Raw genomic sequence first — 17,894 nt, 5'->3', positions numbered from 1 at the left:
CCCCCCTTTTGCGCAACAAGGAAATGGGGGTGGCCTTCATCCAAGTAGTGACATGACAATGGGTGCAATATTTTAAAATGTTAAATAAACACAAGACAAATTTTAATTTAAACAGGGTAGGTACTGTGACTGCATGCTCATTAATACTGGTATTACACTGAACACAGCGGTGTAAAATATATCGATGAATCAATTATTACACGCATTTATTTGCATGTGAAGGAATGGATGTTTGATTCACATATATGTTGTATGTAGTGGGCTGAGATAATCCCACCAGCCATGAGCAAGTGGCTAATGCCCACACGTGCCTTCCCATGTGCAGTGCCCTCTTTGCTCAATTGTATTTCCTAAATCCCACTGGCGCTTCGGGACTTGTACTTGTGTGAGGTGCGATATATCGAGTAACTAATGATGATGATGATAAATTCACCGCAATGTTTAAAAATAACCCATTTTGTAAATCCAATCGTGACCCTAAAGTGACAATTCACGGAATTGCGAGGTGGATGAATCATCGCAGAGCCTCGCCCTAATAACTGTCCAAGTGATTTCCTGCTGAAATTGGCATTGAGGTTGTGCTCATCACGTGTTTAGAGCCCACAGCCATTGGTGGAAATTCCACATTCCTATGGTGGAGGCCAGCCTAGCCACAGGGAAACCACAACTGACTTCCCCACAAAGCAATTAGAACTTTGCCCGCCTGAAAAATTGCGCATGTTACAAAATGTTTATTTCAATATTTTATCGACCCCCGGAGGGATGATGGGCTAAGTCAACCTCCAACCAGGGTTTGAACTCACAGCATATCGATTTCAAGCCGCTCGCTCTACCGCTGAGCAACCTGGCGAGTTCCAGCATCGCCCGGTATGTATGTTGAACTTCTTTCGCACCGTATGTAGCCATCCGTGCTAATCAGAGGTCTCTCTCCACGGGAGATCCTTATGATAGAGTCTTAAGACTTAGTTTTTTCCCCATGACGATTGTTGGAGAGAATGATTCTGTAGATCCGCACAGAGCGAGTCCCAATCCAGCATTGCAGGGGGCTGATACCGCAGAGTGAGTCCCAACACAGGCAGTTGGTGGGGGGTGGTGGGGGGGGCTGATACCGCAGAGTGAGTCCCAACAAAGGCAGTTGGTGGGGGGTGGTGGGGGGGGCTGATACCGCAGAGTGAGTCCCAACAAAGGCAGTTGGTGGGGGGTGGTGGGGGGGCTGAGACCACAGAGTGAGTCCCAACAAAGGCAGTTGGTGGGGGGTGGTGGGGGGGGGGCTGAGACCACAGAGTGAGTCCCAACACAGGCAGTTGGTGGGGGGTGGTGGGGGGGCTGAGACCACAGAGTGAGTCCCAACACAGGCAGTTGGTGGGGGGTGGTGGGGGGGGCTGAGACCACAGAGTGAGTCCCAACAACAGGCAGTTGGTGGGGGGTGGTGGGGGGGCTGAGACCACAGAGTGAGTCCCAACACAGGCAGTTGGTGGGGGGTGGTGGGGGGGCTGATACCACAGAGTGAGTCCCAACAACAGGCAGTTGGTGGGGGGTGGTGGGGGGGCTGAGACCACAGAGTGAGTCCCAACAACAGGCAGTTGGTGGGGGGTGGTGGGGGGGCTGATACCACTCCTGACTATCGGCGCAGGAGAAGGAGCGACCTGTCACCGTGCAGAACTCGATTGGTGTTTGAGAAAGCGATGGCTTTGAGCAGTAGAGCAGTGGTTCCCAACCTTTCTGGACCACCGTGTAGTCAAAACTACAGGATGGTGTTTGTGAGAAAGCATCATATCTGCAACAGGTACGCAGAGCACTTCCCACACACACACACACCCAAAGACAAAGATCCCCCGTATAGCCTGAATAGACTGTTGGGGCAAGTGCTGTTCACGAGGACCTATGAAGAACAGGGGGTGGGTGGCCAGCACCACGCCCGGCTGCCTTTGTCTCCCTAGTAGCGATGTTTACACACCACACCAGGTACTTATTTGAGGCTGAGTGGACCTAGTAGAGGCCCAGGACCGGTTCAGATAACCGTCACTGGTGTTGGCCGTGAGCGAGAATCGAACCCGGGCCGCTGCATTCGTAGCGCAGCGCGCTAATCGCTACATTACCGGTCCCAAACCCACGTTCACACGCACATAAATCTTATCTTGACGCATTCTTGGCCAATTCCCCTTTTCAGTAATAGATTTTAATCTCTGCGATGTGCTCGTAAAGAATGCCAATAAAAATTGCAAGTATTTGGATAAACTGTGCATGTTAAACGTCCTTATAGGACTCTTATCAATGTATATCTCACATACTAGGGGGCGAGTTGTCACTGTTGTCATGTAAGGTGCACAATGGACGTTGGTAATGGTGACTCGCACGAGGCTGCGTGTGCAGTGCAGGGCACACAACAGGCCCTGCTAATACTGAACAGTCACCACGGGACACTCTTCCTCTCACCGCACAACTCCCTCGCACTCCGCCGCATTCTCACTCCGCTCAATAGCATCCTCATGCGGCCTGCGTTCAGTCCACGTAGCATCCTCACACGTGCATTCCCCGCCATGGATATCAACTTCAACCGTCTCGTCTAAGCCATTCATAGTATCCTCGGTCTGCATGTGCTCGTAACATCTTGGCAGGCTGTGGGCACCACTGACGGAATCCTCACACAGCCTGCCTATAGCAACGCATTGCATCTTAACTCAAGACAGCCAGCACCTGCCCATCTCAGCATTCTCACACAGCCTGTCCCCACTCAGTCTTCTCAGACAGCCAATCCCAACCCCTCATACAACCTGCACACAACCAGACCCTTTGGTCATAGCATCCTGAAATAGCTTGCCTTCACCGACCATAGCATCTCCACACAGCCAGTTCCTATGATTCATAGCTTTCTCACGCAGCCAGACCCTGATCACACAGCATCCTCACACAGCTAGCACTTGTGTTGCATCCTCACGAGAGCCAGACCCTCCACTCATAGCATCCTCACACAGCTTGAACCTAATAATCATAGGATCCTCACACAGCCTGTTCGCGACCGTCAAAAACGAACATCCCCTGTATAGCCTTAACAGACTATTCGGGCAAGTGTTATTAGCGAGCAGCGATTATGGCCGGCATGGCATGACTAGCACCACGCTCGGCCGCCTTTGTCTCGTTCGTGGCGACACTGAGTCGACCTAGGGGAGGGTCCAGGACCGGTTCAGATAATTGTCACTGGTGTTGGCCGTGAGCGGGAATCGAGCTCGGGTTGCCGGGTTCGTAGAACGGCGTGCTAACTGCGGCACTCACACACGCACACTCACCTTCACGACTCATTGCACCTTCGCACAGCTTAACCCCACTCCCTAACAGCATCGTCACGCAGCCATTCCCTACCACTGCCAGTGTCCTCAGATAGCCTGCCCCGACTCACATTGTCCTCAAAAAGCCTGCCCACTGCCACGGGCTTGAATGACACTGGAAGGATCCTCTCTATGGAGATTTTCAAAAGCCTCTCCTCTTCTTCCTCTGACTCATCTCCACTCCACGTCGCTTCCCTCTCCGCCGACACGTGCCCTGCTCACGACACATGAGCGCACATGGACACACACGGGCACACAAGAGCACACACGAGCACACACGGGCACACACGAGCGCACACAACTGGCACCCAGTTGTGATAACGCAGCCTGTATACATGCTAGCTCATCAGATATTGCCGCCAAAGCAGGGTTAGTGCATCAATGGGCGACTACGTGGGAATGAATAGCACATCTTGTATGCTTGGGTTGTAGTGTGTCAGGAGATGACACTACAGCAGTGGAACGTTTGATCTATCCGTAAGGAGCGTTTAGTGCTATTCTCTCGCAATGCGCGGGTTTCCTCCAGGTCCTGTAGTTTCCTTCAGCCCATTAACGTAATTAGCTGAACATCCCAATGCGGGATCCATCTGAAAATCACAAATCAACTCAGCGAGGCTTTCACGGGCAAATAAAGGGTATCATTATTTCTTATTGTGATTATTTAGCGTCCGTAGCAAGCGTGTACATTTGCGTACAAGCAAGAGAAGGCGGTGTGCGTATGTGTTCGTTACATCTTGCCGTGCGCTAGTTACATCTTGGCATGCGCTAGTTACATCTTGCTGTGCGCTAGTTACATCTCGCCGTGTTAATAATGCACGCAGCGCTTTGTGTCCTGGGGGTGTGCAGCCTGGATTGCGGTCCCCACCGCCCGCATGAGGCGGTGGCTCCTGCACGCTCCCACGCCTCCTCGTGACAGCTTCAAACCGCAATCGCAACAAAAGGCACGGCACACTCTCCCCCGTCAGGGCCCGACAGCCGTAATTACAGCCTTTCTTTATCCACAAGCTGAAACGAAGCTACATTTTAATCATCTCCCAGGTAAAAAATGTTTTTACTCTATCAATACATTTAAAACGTAATAGTAGCAATGTAATTTACGTATTCGTAATAGGAGTAACGGTGCGCTGGTGCGTGCTATTAATCTGCCGACCTGCATTCGATTCCGCGCCACGGTTAACATCGGTGGCGAGTGATGTCTGAACTGATGCAGTGGTTTGCGTACTGTGTTATGACCTGAGTTTGATTTCTGCCCATGGCTAACACCCATAGCATGTGATATCTGAACCACTTCAAAGTCATCTCCTCTTCACGGGCACCACGATGGCGAGATGTTAACTGCCTCGCCTGGTATACAGGAGGTCGTGGGTTCGATCCCAACCCTGACACCTGCATATTTGGAGTTTGCGTGTTCTCCCCGTGGTCACGTGGATTTTTTTCTCCGGGTCCTCCGGTTTTTCCCTCCACATTAGAAACATGCGTTGAGACTATTTGGCTGCTATAAATTTCCACGTGATAAGCCACTTCGTTGACCTATCATTTGTGGCCAGGTCACTTGAAAAAGAGCTATATAGCTCAGTGGGCATTACTTGGTAAAATAAAACATTGTTTTTAATTTTAAAATAGTTTACTAACCTGCACTGGCCAGAATGCTGAAGTACGGTCAGGCGTGGGGAGGCTGTATTTATCCAGCAGCGAATTGACAATTGGCTGTACATCATGACAATAGTCATGTCAGGAAAGCCTCACGGAGTCTCAAGAACTCAGGAAAACCCAGCATTGCAGAGTTTGGCCAATTTCTACGTAGAGAAGTGCACCGCTGCACGTGGGAAGAAATTGGAGAACTGTCGTAAAGGCAAGAGAAGTGCATTCGATGACTCGAATCGGCCACGAACAAAAATCCACCAACAGCTTGGACCGTGAAAAAATTCAAGTATAGCGTCAACCGCACAAATCTTTTGCTGCTGCCAGAGGCCAGAGTTAGTCCACCTTGACAGAGTCAACCTTTCAAAGGGGTGAAGTTTATGACACAAACTATGCTCGCTAGCGGACACCGAAAACACACAACGCAGCATCATTGTGATTAGCGCCGGGACGCGGGGGGTCGTAACGAGGCGAGGAGATAAAACCGCGCGTGCACCTTGCCGTTGCTCGTTATTATCACGGTGAGAGTTGACGGCTGGGTAGGGCATACGGAGTGATTCATTAATTCACAGCTGCGGCAACAACAGCCGATTTGTTCAATGACAAATGAAGATTTAACATTTGCCTACTCATCCATTTATAGTATCTTTATTTTATCTTCATTGCATGGGATTCCCACGGGACCCCGCGCTACCTGTGTGCGGTTGAACGCGGTCTTCTTGAGCAGGCAGGGCCTTGAGACGGGCCAGTCGTGCCATGAGCCTTGCTCTCACTATCACCTGCATTGACGACACCACCACCACCGTCGCGACCACCGCCACGATGTTACTTACTGCCGGGACGACTCACGTATTAAAGTCAAATAATTGACTCAAAATTGTAATTTTATTTGTCGATTTTTCTTTTGTCAATTACCGAGGCCCCTACATCCATCCTCCTGAAGGCAGGAAAACCCCTCACAAGCCAGGGCCAGCGTGGAGCGGTTAATTGTGCTAATAACACCACCGGGCCCTGCTCATTATTCCCCACGTACGCAATAATTGTGAATAAACCAATTGTTGATAAATTCATGTCAAATCACATGCTCGTGATACATGTGCAATTAACTGTACATGTAAGAATAGCTTTACAATATATGAATATTACATGCTAAATATATGCTGATAAAAAATTACAACACTGCAATACAATGTATATTTAAGCGAAAGAAACAAAAGATACAATAAAAATGAGACAAAAAATTTATTCATTCTTAAATTGAGTCGTGACTACAAATTGTGACGATTCATCACATCACCAGGGAAACGCGGGCGGAGGGGAGGGGCGATGGATTAATCATTGCCCACGTAAAGAGAACCCTTAAAATTGAATTGGCCAAACATCCCAATGCAGCATACTGCTCAGCAAGAGACGAGAGACTCGTTACTGAGGCTTTCCGAGATAAAGAAATTAACATGATTATTTTGACGAGTTCAACGCATCAGCACTGCTGCGTAGGCTGTCGCGGTTGTGCCGTACGTATCGGCTCTCCGTTGTGTTTCCCCGGGGTTGTACCACGTACGGTGTCCTAAACAACGCGTGGTGCAACCTGAAGCACACACTGGACAAGCTATGCAATGTCAGCCTTGACTACAGCGCGCTGCCTGACACGCTCCCCTCCATTCGCCATGTGTCTCGCTCCCTGTACTGGGCCTGACCTTGCGGGCCGCTTGTTGTAGCCGCCCCAGCGCGCGCTGGCGAAGAAGCCAAGGGTCGTTCGCGAGGACATCCATGCCGGGTGGAACGGGCAGCTCCTGCACGGACAGCGCAATGCAAGTTGGACGGTTTGCAATAAAAGGTTGGGGTGGAAGAGGTGCAGCCCTGCAACCGCTTGCCTACGCCGCTGCTTGCCGAAGGGCATCCAATTGAGCGAGCTCCGGAGAGTATTTGGCCTACTCTTCCATGCCGGCCAGACGTCGTGGAAGAGGTGGGAGTACCCACACTTTACTCCACCACACGTGGCCTGCTAATCGACTTACCGTGGTGTACCGGTACATACTGCAGGACGGACAGAGCAGGGGGGGAATGAAATTAACTTGCCGAGTGATATAACTGGACCGGCAAACCCCTGGATTGCAAGTGCGGTGCGCTAACTGTTACACCGTGGCAGCAGCATCCTTAAAGCATGTAAATTTGACTATATCTCTAGATGTGGTACAAAAACAGCGAGACATGCCCATGTAGAGAGTAGGAAGAAGGGTTTTGTCAAAGCAGGAAATGATGGATAGAATTATACAGGTCAGATAGGGAAGTAAGGTGACATTGTGGTAGAACTGGGGGGAACTGGAGTATTTTGATTCAACTGAAACACAAAATAAACCATCAACTCACTGCACTTGAGAAACCAAATGTAATCACGGGCCGCTGAAACACCGATATGAACCCAGGGTGTTAGTCCCCTGAGCCACACAGCCGCCCCACAGTCCCACGATCCTAACCACCCTTGAAGCAGCTGGGAGTCTTTGTCCTAGAACCGTGAGCGATGGCACCTGCGAGATGAGGCGGCAGGAACGGTGCGAGGTCAACACCGTCTCGACGCTCGGTTGCGCGAGCACACCGACGTGCTCCCCTCGGCTCCGCTGGGGGGAGAAAGGAAGCAGAACGCGGGATGAGGGTCAAAGTGCGGCGGGTTCAGAGGTTAGACAATAAGGGTCAGAGGAGACATGACAGGGGTTAGAGGTAATGAGGTTCTGTGGCATTAATGGCTTTGGAGATGATGACACCCTGATCTTGAGAGATCACGGGAATTGTAGAGCGGATGCGCCATCACAGCGCGGGGATGGAGGGGGGACTGCGCGGCTCATTGGCCAAGCCGCAAATCACGGCTCACCGCCGCCCCACCGCCTACGTGGCGGCGCCATATCCCCCTCGTGACCGGAGGACGCAAGGGGCACGACCGTCCGCCCGCGGCGGTCGCGTGCGCTAAACGAGGCCTGCGGCGCAGGGCTTCCCGTGAATCCCGTGTCCCGGCCGTGACCTCGCGCCGGCAGCAAAAGAGGTGGCGCGGAATGCGGCGGTGATATCAATCCTATAGCGGGTGGTACAGAACGGAGGGCTTATCGACGCCACGAGGCTCGCTTGGCATTGGCAGGCAAGCCTTCTTAAGCATCTAGGCACTTCCCTTCAGGTGGGTCCACAAATGAGCGAGCAGTTGGGCAACTTGATTGCAAGCAACTCAATCGCTTACATGTGGACGTCTCTGCAACCAGTTGCAAACTATTGCGCAACCGGTTGCTCACAGCAGAGACGGATTCTGCTCAGCGATTTCTAGCAACATATTTGAACACATGCCACAAGGCTATGATTGGTCGTTACCAATCCTGAGGCGGTTTAATTTCCCGTTGTAAAGAGGCAACACATTCACAAGAATATGATCACCAAAAACAACAACAAGAGAATGCTCCCAGGATTCTTGTGCATTACAACACCATCGGCAATTAATTCAGCGATTGATTAACAGACCTGGCAGCACCACGAGAGCCAGTCATCGCAATTACCAGAACAAACTACGAAGACAAAAGACACACGCAGACACTTCCTAACGACTGGAACATTGCTGCGCAAACCAATCGCTCAGGAGTGCAACCGCCGTGAGACACCGGTGGCGCTTCAAGGATTGGACACACCTCACCTGGTACTCCAGCACCGCCACTCGCCGTGCCTCCACGAGTTCCCATTTCTCCCGAGATGTCAGCGGCTCGCTGCCCAGGTGAACCTGCCTGCACATGCGCAGACACACGCAGACACACGCGCACCACGTGCAGAGGTACCGTGTGGCCGTTTGTTTGGAACTACTTGTTCTGTTTAGTTTGTTGTCCTATCCCGCACTTCCGATTAGAACGGTTGGCTACGTACGGTGTGAAAGAAGTTCAACATACATGCCGACTGTGGGGCAAGAGCTGTTAGCGAGTATCCGTTAAGTCCAGCACAGCATATGGGGGGAGGAGGGAGAGTGGTTTAATGCGGCAAGCAACATTCCGGGCGACCTTTTGTCTCTCCGTTGCAGGAGTTTGCACATAATACATTGTTAATTGTTATTATTAATCCCCATGGTCTGCCAAGTGGGAGAGCACTGAAATAATTTTTCTGATAATTTCAGCTCGTAACGCGCAGAGTATTCGCTCACTCTCGTAGAGACAGAACAAATGAGAGGTGCAGTCCTCGATGTGTGACGGTGTTATCGGCCAATAAGTGTTTACACGTGGCAGGAGCCCGGAGCACCCGAGGAAAACCCACACGGGTGCGAGGGGGAGACACTCTATCCCATTCAGATGGAACAGGTGGGGTCCACATGTTTGCTGTACTGCCTTCTCCTGGCAAGCCAGGGTCATGGTTACCTCCTTGATGCCCACAACATCTGTGCGGTGACCCACCGTCACGTGCATAGCCACCACTACCGCCACCACCGCCCGGGTAAAGGTGGCTGTGGGCTCTGTTGGTGATGTCCCCAGGCTGGTGGACGATGCCCTGAGAGGGGGGTGGAACGCTCACCAGCGCAGCATGTTGGCTCGCTCCTCCTTGGTGAATCTCGCTACTTTCTGCAGGAAGAGCGCTTCGGCCGCATGCCGAGACCCCTGCCCGCCTCCTCCTCCTCCTCTGCCTACTCCTCCTCGCTCCGCTGGAACCGCGGGGCGGGAGGGAGAAGAGCGAGGCAGGCTGTCTCACAAACAGAAATATTCAACGGACTTCGATGTACGTGACACAAGACAATCATACGGCGTCATTTTGGAGAACACTGTGTAAGTAACACAATAAATGAGGAGACAATATATCTCCCTCACGTATCTGTCCCTCCACATTTTTCCACTCCTAACAAACACAAGGCATTCTGGGGGCACGTAGTTTGAGCGGCATTGGTTCCATACAAGCAATATCTACGTCCAAAATGGCCTAGAGTTTGCTTGTCATTGATCCAGGTGTATTCTGGACGTTTTGCTTCTGCCTGGTATTCACGTTGGAAAACAATCTGACATCTGTAACAAACTCCTGCACTAACTGTTCCCGTAAATTGCGGCGCAGCACTTCCCGAAATGTGATTTTACGACCGGTTGAGTGAACATTATAAATGGCTGGCGCAGGATTAACGGACTTGCTTGGTGCGTCTCGCTTGCTCAGATGCGCGTCGTGCGACGCGGAGCGCGCCGTGAGGTTGAGTCCCCTGCACCTTTGTCACCGATTCGGCGCGACGCTGCGAGTTGACTCACAGAGGCTCTTTCGGGCAATTCTACACACGTGCTTCCCATTTTTCTTGGATGTGGACATTTATAGATTCAAACTAAAATTATTTATCCAAAGTTTTGGGTGCATCTTGCTTTGCAGAGTGTCATGTAATCCATGGAGTATGGTATACTGTGGTTATGTGTAGATGTGAGTGTGTAGGATAGACGATGGGTGATTAGCGATACATTTCAGGTGGTGTGTTATTCCTGATTGACAAGGTTGTGATGATCGAGTAGAGTATTGGTCTTCTGGTGTACTGTATGTGATTATACGACGAGAACAGTATTAGAGTCCATTTGATCATAAATTAAGTGTGTGATGTGTGGGATGGGTGACTGTCTGATATAATAGGTATGATGGGTGATTATACGGCAAACAATATGTGAAGTGTGATGGGCTTTGAATGAATACTGGGAGCATGTGGTGGTGTGGAAGAGTGATGGTCTCGAATCACTGCAGGTGCTTGATAAGTGGTAGCCTAGAATAGTAATTATTTGAGTGGTGTATGATCTACAACAGCGATGAATGAGTGAAATGTGATATTCTTCTCGATAAAGGGATGAGTGGTATGTGGTGATCTGGAACAGCGGTAGATGAGTGATAGGTGGCAGTCTATACAATTATGGATAAGTTAAATGTGCTGGTTTGGTTACTGTTTGGTCGTCAGGTGCGTACCATCCCGGAGATCTCTTGCATGGGATCGGTCGGGCTGCTCACAAAGGATGCGACTCACAGCGAACACGGTGTCCAGGCGCGGTGGCACGCCCAGACTCGCTCCTCCTGCAACTATCCCACTCACCGATCCCTGCAACATCTCACGCACACACACAGCTCTGATCTGCCGGCAGGCAGGGCATGAACGACATGGGACCACTGCATCTAAGCGAGCGGCACTCTCCACAGCAAGTAAGGTCAAGAGGTCATCGTGGCAGATGCTGATGATGCTACCACACTACATTGTCACTTCCTTGTTTCTTTCTGCAGACGAATAAGCCCTCGTTTTTAATTAAACTCAAGAGCTCATGCAGGGAAGCCCTTCCGGTGTAGCTGTTGAAGTATATCTTAGCTGTATGAAGTGACAAGGTGAAGAGGTCATGACAACCAATATCACCGACATCCACCAGGCCTCCACAGAGGATACTGAAAGGCTCAAATAACCTCGATATCCACAGATAACATTGCTAATTTCATCTTGCCATACGAAATAAGAAGTCAATTTCATGAATTCCACCGCACCCCATCATTGCTTTCCTCCTTTTCTAGTAACTCGCGCAGCTGCTGCACAGTCGATATCTGACCTGCAGCCATTTTGCTCTTACATTAGCCTACCACGCTACAATCTGGTTTAATGTCTTCCGCCGGTGGCAGGCATTTGGGTGCCACTCCAATGCCTCTCTTGGTAACCTGCCCTCCTCCTTCCCGCACATACACTTTGGCCATTGCAACCTCCTGAGTCCTGATATCTGCAATACTCTCTTTTCACTTGCTGGAGTGAACCTCCCACTAATTTATCGTATCCTTTCATAAAATTCCTAACATCCTCCGCATACAACCATGTCAACAGCTTATTTTCCAGTCGCTTTGAAGAAGTCCAGTTCTCTGGCCCAAAGTGACTCCAGCCTCAAACACTTAACATTGATGCTAACCTCTCCACTCTTGCAACATTGTTTATACAGCCCATCAAAACAACACTTTTCCAACAAAATACATCTCTTGACCACATTCTCACAACCCTCTGTAGTATGCATATTACTTCCTAAATACATCAAGCTATCTATTTATTTTTACATGTTCACCTTCAATGGTAAATAGGAGTGTTTGTTGATGATAATATTTTGTCGAATCTTAACCTGGCCCGTAGGGGAGGTGGCATGGTCTAACGGCAGCGAGTTCTTTACATGTTGCAGAGTTTCTCTGTTCCGATCCAGCGGCCACCCTGATAAACACCTCGGGTGTTATGAACCATGAACATACTACGAGCCATCTCCGTCGCTCACAGTGAACGTTTAATGGTCCCGTGACGTAATTCGCAAGAGAGTAGGCCATTGTGTGGCAGCGCCATGATCAAAATTTGTCAACAAGTAATCCGTAAATTACTCAATTGGGGATTATACACAGCAACTGTAAAAACCTGGCAGGACCCTCCTGATAAAAAAAAAACTCATGAGACTCAGTGAGGTTCGCCTAGGTAAACAACTAGATCAATAACACGAATAAAAACCTAATTTTATTTGATGTTTTACTGTTATCAGTTCTGAGTCGCTGTGGCAAGTTTTCATGACATTTAATGTATTCTTCCGCATTACTTGACATGAATAGATTTTCCTATAGATGCTTCAGGTATGAAGATGCTAAATACATCCAAATTCTTCTTTTGTTTCGACACCTGTAATAACGAAACGGTATACCAATGCACAAACGCTACAGGGAGATCTGGGCTTTAGCAGCTGCTGATGTTATGTCACACACACACAAGCAGGCTCAGTGTCACTGCTCAATGTCACAATCACCGCTTGTGTTGTGATCGAAACGTCGTGGGTTTTTTGCTTTCATTACTTTCAATTTATTTTAAATTTTCATTTTTTTTTTCTATCCATGTGACTTTACCAAAAGAACCAAGAATATGAACGGCATACAGCTTCTTATAAATAACCTGCACGACACTCCAATGTCCTTGGTCGTCCGACATATACATATTGCAAGGTAAGAGTTGTGTAGCAAATGGAAATGTGACACGCAAGGTTATTTAACTTCATTAGGATGGCACTTTTGTTGTAAGGGCATTATTAGAACGTATAACCAAGTCTTTTCAAACGAGAAAATGAGACCTTGAATTGATTGCTTACAATGGTAATATCGTTACTGGTTTTTTTGTACAGAAAAAAACCCATTGAGTCTCAAGACTATTTTCAGGAGAGTCGTGCGATTGCCAAGTCAAGCAAATTCCTTTTTATAACAAGATTTTTTGACGTGAAATTAAACCAAAGTGCCTGGACATCCCATAAATCTACGTGATTCATGCCATCCTTCGTAGGTGCTCAGCACTTACCCCAAAAGTTTGAAAAGGCTCTACGGGGGATCTTTGTCTTTGTTTTGTACATGTGCCCGAGTGTTCGCTGGGGTGGTATGACGTACGCTGGGGTGGGAGGAGAGTTGACCGAGGCGGCGAGTTCTCCGTGCCTGTGGACCCTGGGAAGCGATTGGGCTGGGAACAGCTTTGCTGCTCCGATCCTCCTTGGCTGCCCGCACACGACTACACATACACGATACGGCATTCATCCCTGGGCACGGTAAAGGGTAAATGTATTTCGTGCTCACGCCACTCTTAGCAGAAGGGCCTCCAAACTTGCCGATTGTCTCTTCTTACCTGCTGCGCCATGGCCAAAGGAAACACTCTGGCTTCTAGCATTCTAGGCACATGTCTCGATTATTGCAACGCCACCCTGACTGGAACGTGGGTGAAAATATCTCAAGAAACTACGGCGGCTTCAAAGCGACCTGTTTTGCGTTGTCCTGGGCGTTAGGTGCTCATTTATAATTATTTTTATTTGTAAGGTGCGTTTCATCCGTAGATCCCAATGCACCATGGATACAGTACAACATCGCTATCCTGTGACACTGAGGTATCTTCCAAGGTCATATCACTCCACCCCTCTCACTCTACTGACCATGGAAAATCGGCGCGTCCTACGGAGCACATCTAATAGCCGGCTCATTGTACTCAGAACCAGCACCGGCCTGGCTTAGCGGTGTTTCTGGGTAGCTCCACCGGCAACAGCAGCCGTCTGGAACGCTCTCTCTCCCACTGCACATTTGTTGCATCAAAGCTTCATCCACCTTTTAGCAGCAGCTCAAGGTTCACTTCTTCAGGCTCTCACCTCTTCAGGCTGACATGTGAGGAGCTTTGAGTTTTGGCTCCACACCTCCAAATTCTCAAGCGAACAATGCGTCCGATTCAGAACGTATGTGCATTATAAATTGTTGTTGCTTGTCCAGCGTGCTAACCATTACACCACGGACGCAATCAAATGCAGCCTTTTGAAAGGAAGAGACAACCTTAGTAAAATACTACATAGGTGTGTGTGATGAAATACGTCAGGATACATTTCTGAGCATGTGAGTGGTACCAGCAGGTGAGCAAGAGACGGGTGTACTGGGTCTTGGCTCGGTGCCTCCGAGTTTGCCAACTGAACAATACATCTGCTTCGCGAAAGGTGTGCGTGTTCTGAAACATTTTCAGGTCTTTCACTCATTACGCGCGTCTCTCACCGCGCATGCGTTCCGGGCGTGCTCGTCCCTGTCACGGTGCACTCGAGCGGCTTGGCGTTGAACTGCGACACGAGCAGTGAGAGCGTGGCGCGGGCCGTGCAGAACTCGCGCGGGGAGAACCGCACCGCCAAGCGCGTCTCCCCGTGGGCCGGGATCAACCCTACGATGCAACGGCGCGCACACAAGCAACACACGTCCCGCGTCAAGACGCTGCTGCACCCTCCTCAACACGGGCAAAGCAGAGCGCCGTTACACCACAGCACCTCTTCCGATGTATCATTATTATCGTACGCTCGTCTTGCCGAGCCAGGCGGGTAACTGACGCTTCATCATCGGTGCAGAGGGAGGGCCTCGAGACCACCGTCGAGTCCGGCCAGGGGCCACTCGTCGACAATGTGCGACCCGGTGTGTCGCTGACCACATCCCGTTGGCCCCAGGCTTGGAGGTCGGCTGCACGCGAACCCTGGCTGGTAGGGAACCTGCTGAGCAGGGCCCGTGACCAGCGTGGCAGGAAGATAAACGGCGGCATTGGCGATGAGAAAGAATTGGATCGGCATTCCGGTTGCGCACCTCCGTCGGTACTGGGACCTGTCCGGGGGGAGCTAACAATCCAATCTCGCGGACCGCATTCTTCAATGAATCTCAATCGCTTTGCCAACCAATAACCTCGGCGGAGTGCCACCTTGAGAATTATGAACAATTGGGCCGGCACTTTGAGTTCTTCAACTTAACATTGAGGCTCTTGTCAGTTGCCAAGCATAGCCGGATCAGTGACCTCTTCCACTGGCCACCAACACAGTGGGCACTATGGCCCCTCAACATTCAATAAGAACTTAACAAATAGTAGTTTGTTGCAGCCGATAATATGAATCATAATAGATTTGATACTCTTTGGTTCTTTCGGTAAAGTCATGTAGGTATAAAATAAAATAAATTTAATCACAGCAAGAAATTGCCCACTTCAGCAATTGCTTCTTGCTGTGGTTGTTCCACCTGATGATGGACGCTTGTGTTGCACCCGAAACGTCGTGATTTCATTTATTTTATTTTATACCTACGTGACTTTACCGAAAGAACCAAAGAGTATAGATCCCTGCAGTCACGAAAACTTCAAATCTAAATAGATTTTATGTTAGGCCACATAATGATCTCACCAAATTATTGTGGCTGTAAGGTGGAGGATGGTTGCACGACCTAAACGTGGCCCCGATTGTTAAGCGACCTGACCCAAAATCATTAAATACGTATGTTTGGTCATCTGGTGTAGATTCATTGTGAAGAAGGCAGGAACATCTGGGACCCGAGAGGCTTTGGGACCAAACCTCCACTCACGGTTTGCACCGGGCAGCTCGTGTCAAGCCAATCTCTTGAAACGTCCTGTGGGTGCAACCAAGGCTGGAGGGCTCGCAACAAGGGTGCACCCGTACGTACACATGGTGACAAAAGACCTCTGAATGCAGCCTAACCTAATCTACACTTACATTAAGCTTCATTTAAGGAAAGAGACAATGCAAAAAAACACTTAAATTGTAGTCCGCGTGTCCGAGGCTGTCCCACGTGATTTTAAAGCTTGGTTAATGAACAAATACACTTTAAAATCACAGCCGAGTGCTTCAATACAGAAGTCCAGTTAATGCTGCATTATAAACTGTGGAAGTGATGTCCCAGAAACATTACTGGAGTGCAAAAATAGCCTGACCTTGATTTTAAAATGGTCTATTTTTTTTCCCCCATTAACAAAACTTTCAACTCATGATAGACGGCCCAGGACATCCAGTCAAGGCGCATACCTACAAGCGCCTTTTATTTACGGCAGCTTTTAGGCCACCGTCCACACATTCTGGCCTACATGTTTGCCAGGCAAAGGCGTGCCCTGGTTCCCGGTGTGATCAGTAGGCCAAAGTGTGGGCGGTATGAGTAGTTAGAGGAGAGGGACAGAGAACAAACGTTAATAAGACCACAGACTCCTATTTATATTTCGGACATGTGGACCTTTGCTTATGGCCAAATGACCCGGAATTCGATCAATCTGCTCAAATCTCAGAGGCTAAACAGATGTGAGCATGGAGAGTGCTTGGATGGGTAATCACCACGTTTTAAGCAGATGCTGTAGGTTGCTGCTGCTTTACCAAGCCTCACTGACCAGCATGGCCAATCGTGTTCAATTAACACAAATGACCCTATAGCATGGGGACGCCCTCATCCAGCAGTGGATTGTCAAAAGCACTGTGCCTAGTACATGCACACGGAAACCTTAAGCCTATTGGTGGGTATGGGCCCCAGTGCTGTTCATAGAGAAGGGGATACACACAGGGTTAGCCTGGGTGAGACTCACACGTGGCAGGGTGAGACACCCGGGGCCGGGTGAGACACCCGGAGCAGGGTGAGACACACGTGGGGCAGAGTAAGACACCCAGCGTCTGAGTACGGCCGCTGTAAAGGACCTGCCCAATGTCACTGTGATAGGCTGCACCACAGCCCATTGGCGAGCATCTGTACGCAGGAAAGAGTCAATCACCTGAGCTGGGCGTGACCGTGATCGCCGGGTTGGGCTGCGTGATGGACACCTGGAACTCAAAATCGATGGGGCAGCTGCAGCGCAGGGGAATGGCAACTTCACGGCTGTTGAGACACAACGCAAGCAGGGCGACGCAATGAAGCATGGGGACACAAAGCACGCAGCGACGCAAGGAAACAGGGCAACACCGCATGTGCGGGGAACGCACGAGCACTGACATGACACAACACTTTCCCGTGCGTAAAAAACACACGCAGTGACACGACAAAACACAATAGGCATAAAAGGGATAAGACACAACACAGAAACGCAGGAACACAACATACACAGCAAAACAAACATAGACAGAAATACATGGGGCAGTAACCCATTCCAGCAATGCCCAGGCTTAGCTTCCGAGATCTGAAGAGATGAGATACATTGCGGGTGATTTGTTCATTGGCGTTCTAAGAAATAGACGCAGGCAGACACGCAAGAGCACATACAAATAGACGCATGCATTAGGCATGCACGCTTACACCCATGTGCTTAAACGCACATGTGCTAATCACACTGGTACGATGTACGTCAAATTGCTTTTTTTATTTTATAAAGTATTACATTGCCAATCTTGGAAAAAAACATTTTTAAACGTGGGCATTAATATGAGTAAGCTGTGCGATAAGTTTGATAGCAGGTTGGTTTAGTGATTTTTTTCTTGTGAAAACATTTAAAAGTGTCCTTGGATTGACGAACATAATATATAGCGGGCACGGTAATGAGTAGCCTGTTGGCTGGTTTAAAAATACAGCACGGCTACGAACCCGTTGACACGGGGAGAACACTAACAATGTTTTTCAAAGCAAAGCAGTATCTGTGGCTACAACCGAAAGTGGAAGACT

General features: G+C 49.5%; 1 protein-coding gene across 1 annotated transcript in view; it reads right to left on the bottom strand.

Moving 5' to 3' along the window:
- Nucleotides 1-17,894, bottom strand: part of CFAP221 (cilia and flagella associated protein 221) — a 54,965-nt gene that overhangs the window by 13,810 nt on the left and 23,261 nt on the right. Inside the window, exons 6-15 of the mRNA XM_078871024.1 lie at nt 17,014-17,117; nt 14,496-14,655; nt 13,362-13,479; nt 10,902-11,031; nt 9,498-9,624; nt 8,638-8,725; nt 7,496-7,585; nt 6,665-6,760; nt 5,662-5,746; nt 3,398-3,540 (exon numbers count right to left, since the gene is read on the bottom strand). Of these exons, the coding sequence (XP_078727150.1) occupies nt 3,398-3,540; nt 5,662-5,746; nt 6,665-6,760; nt 7,496-7,585; nt 8,638-8,725; nt 9,498-9,624; nt 10,902-11,031; nt 13,362-13,479; nt 14,496-14,655; nt 17,014-17,117 (1,141 nt within the window). The remainder of the gene's footprint in view (nt 1-3,397; nt 3,541-5,661; nt 5,747-6,664; nt 6,761-7,495; nt 7,586-8,637; nt 8,726-9,497; nt 9,625-10,901; nt 11,032-13,361; nt 13,480-14,495; nt 14,656-17,013; nt 17,118-17,894) is intronic.

The sequence above is a fragment of the Lampetra fluviatilis genome, chromosome 31, assembly GCF_964198595.1.
Source record: "Lampetra fluviatilis chromosome 31, kcLamFluv1.1, whole genome shotgun sequence".
Classification (NCBI taxonomy): Eukaryota; Metazoa; Chordata; class Hyperoartia; order Petromyzontiformes; family Petromyzontidae; genus Lampetra; species Lampetra fluviatilis.
Note: the sequence above shows the minus strand (reverse complement) of the source record. Positions and strands in the feature narration are given on the sequence as shown.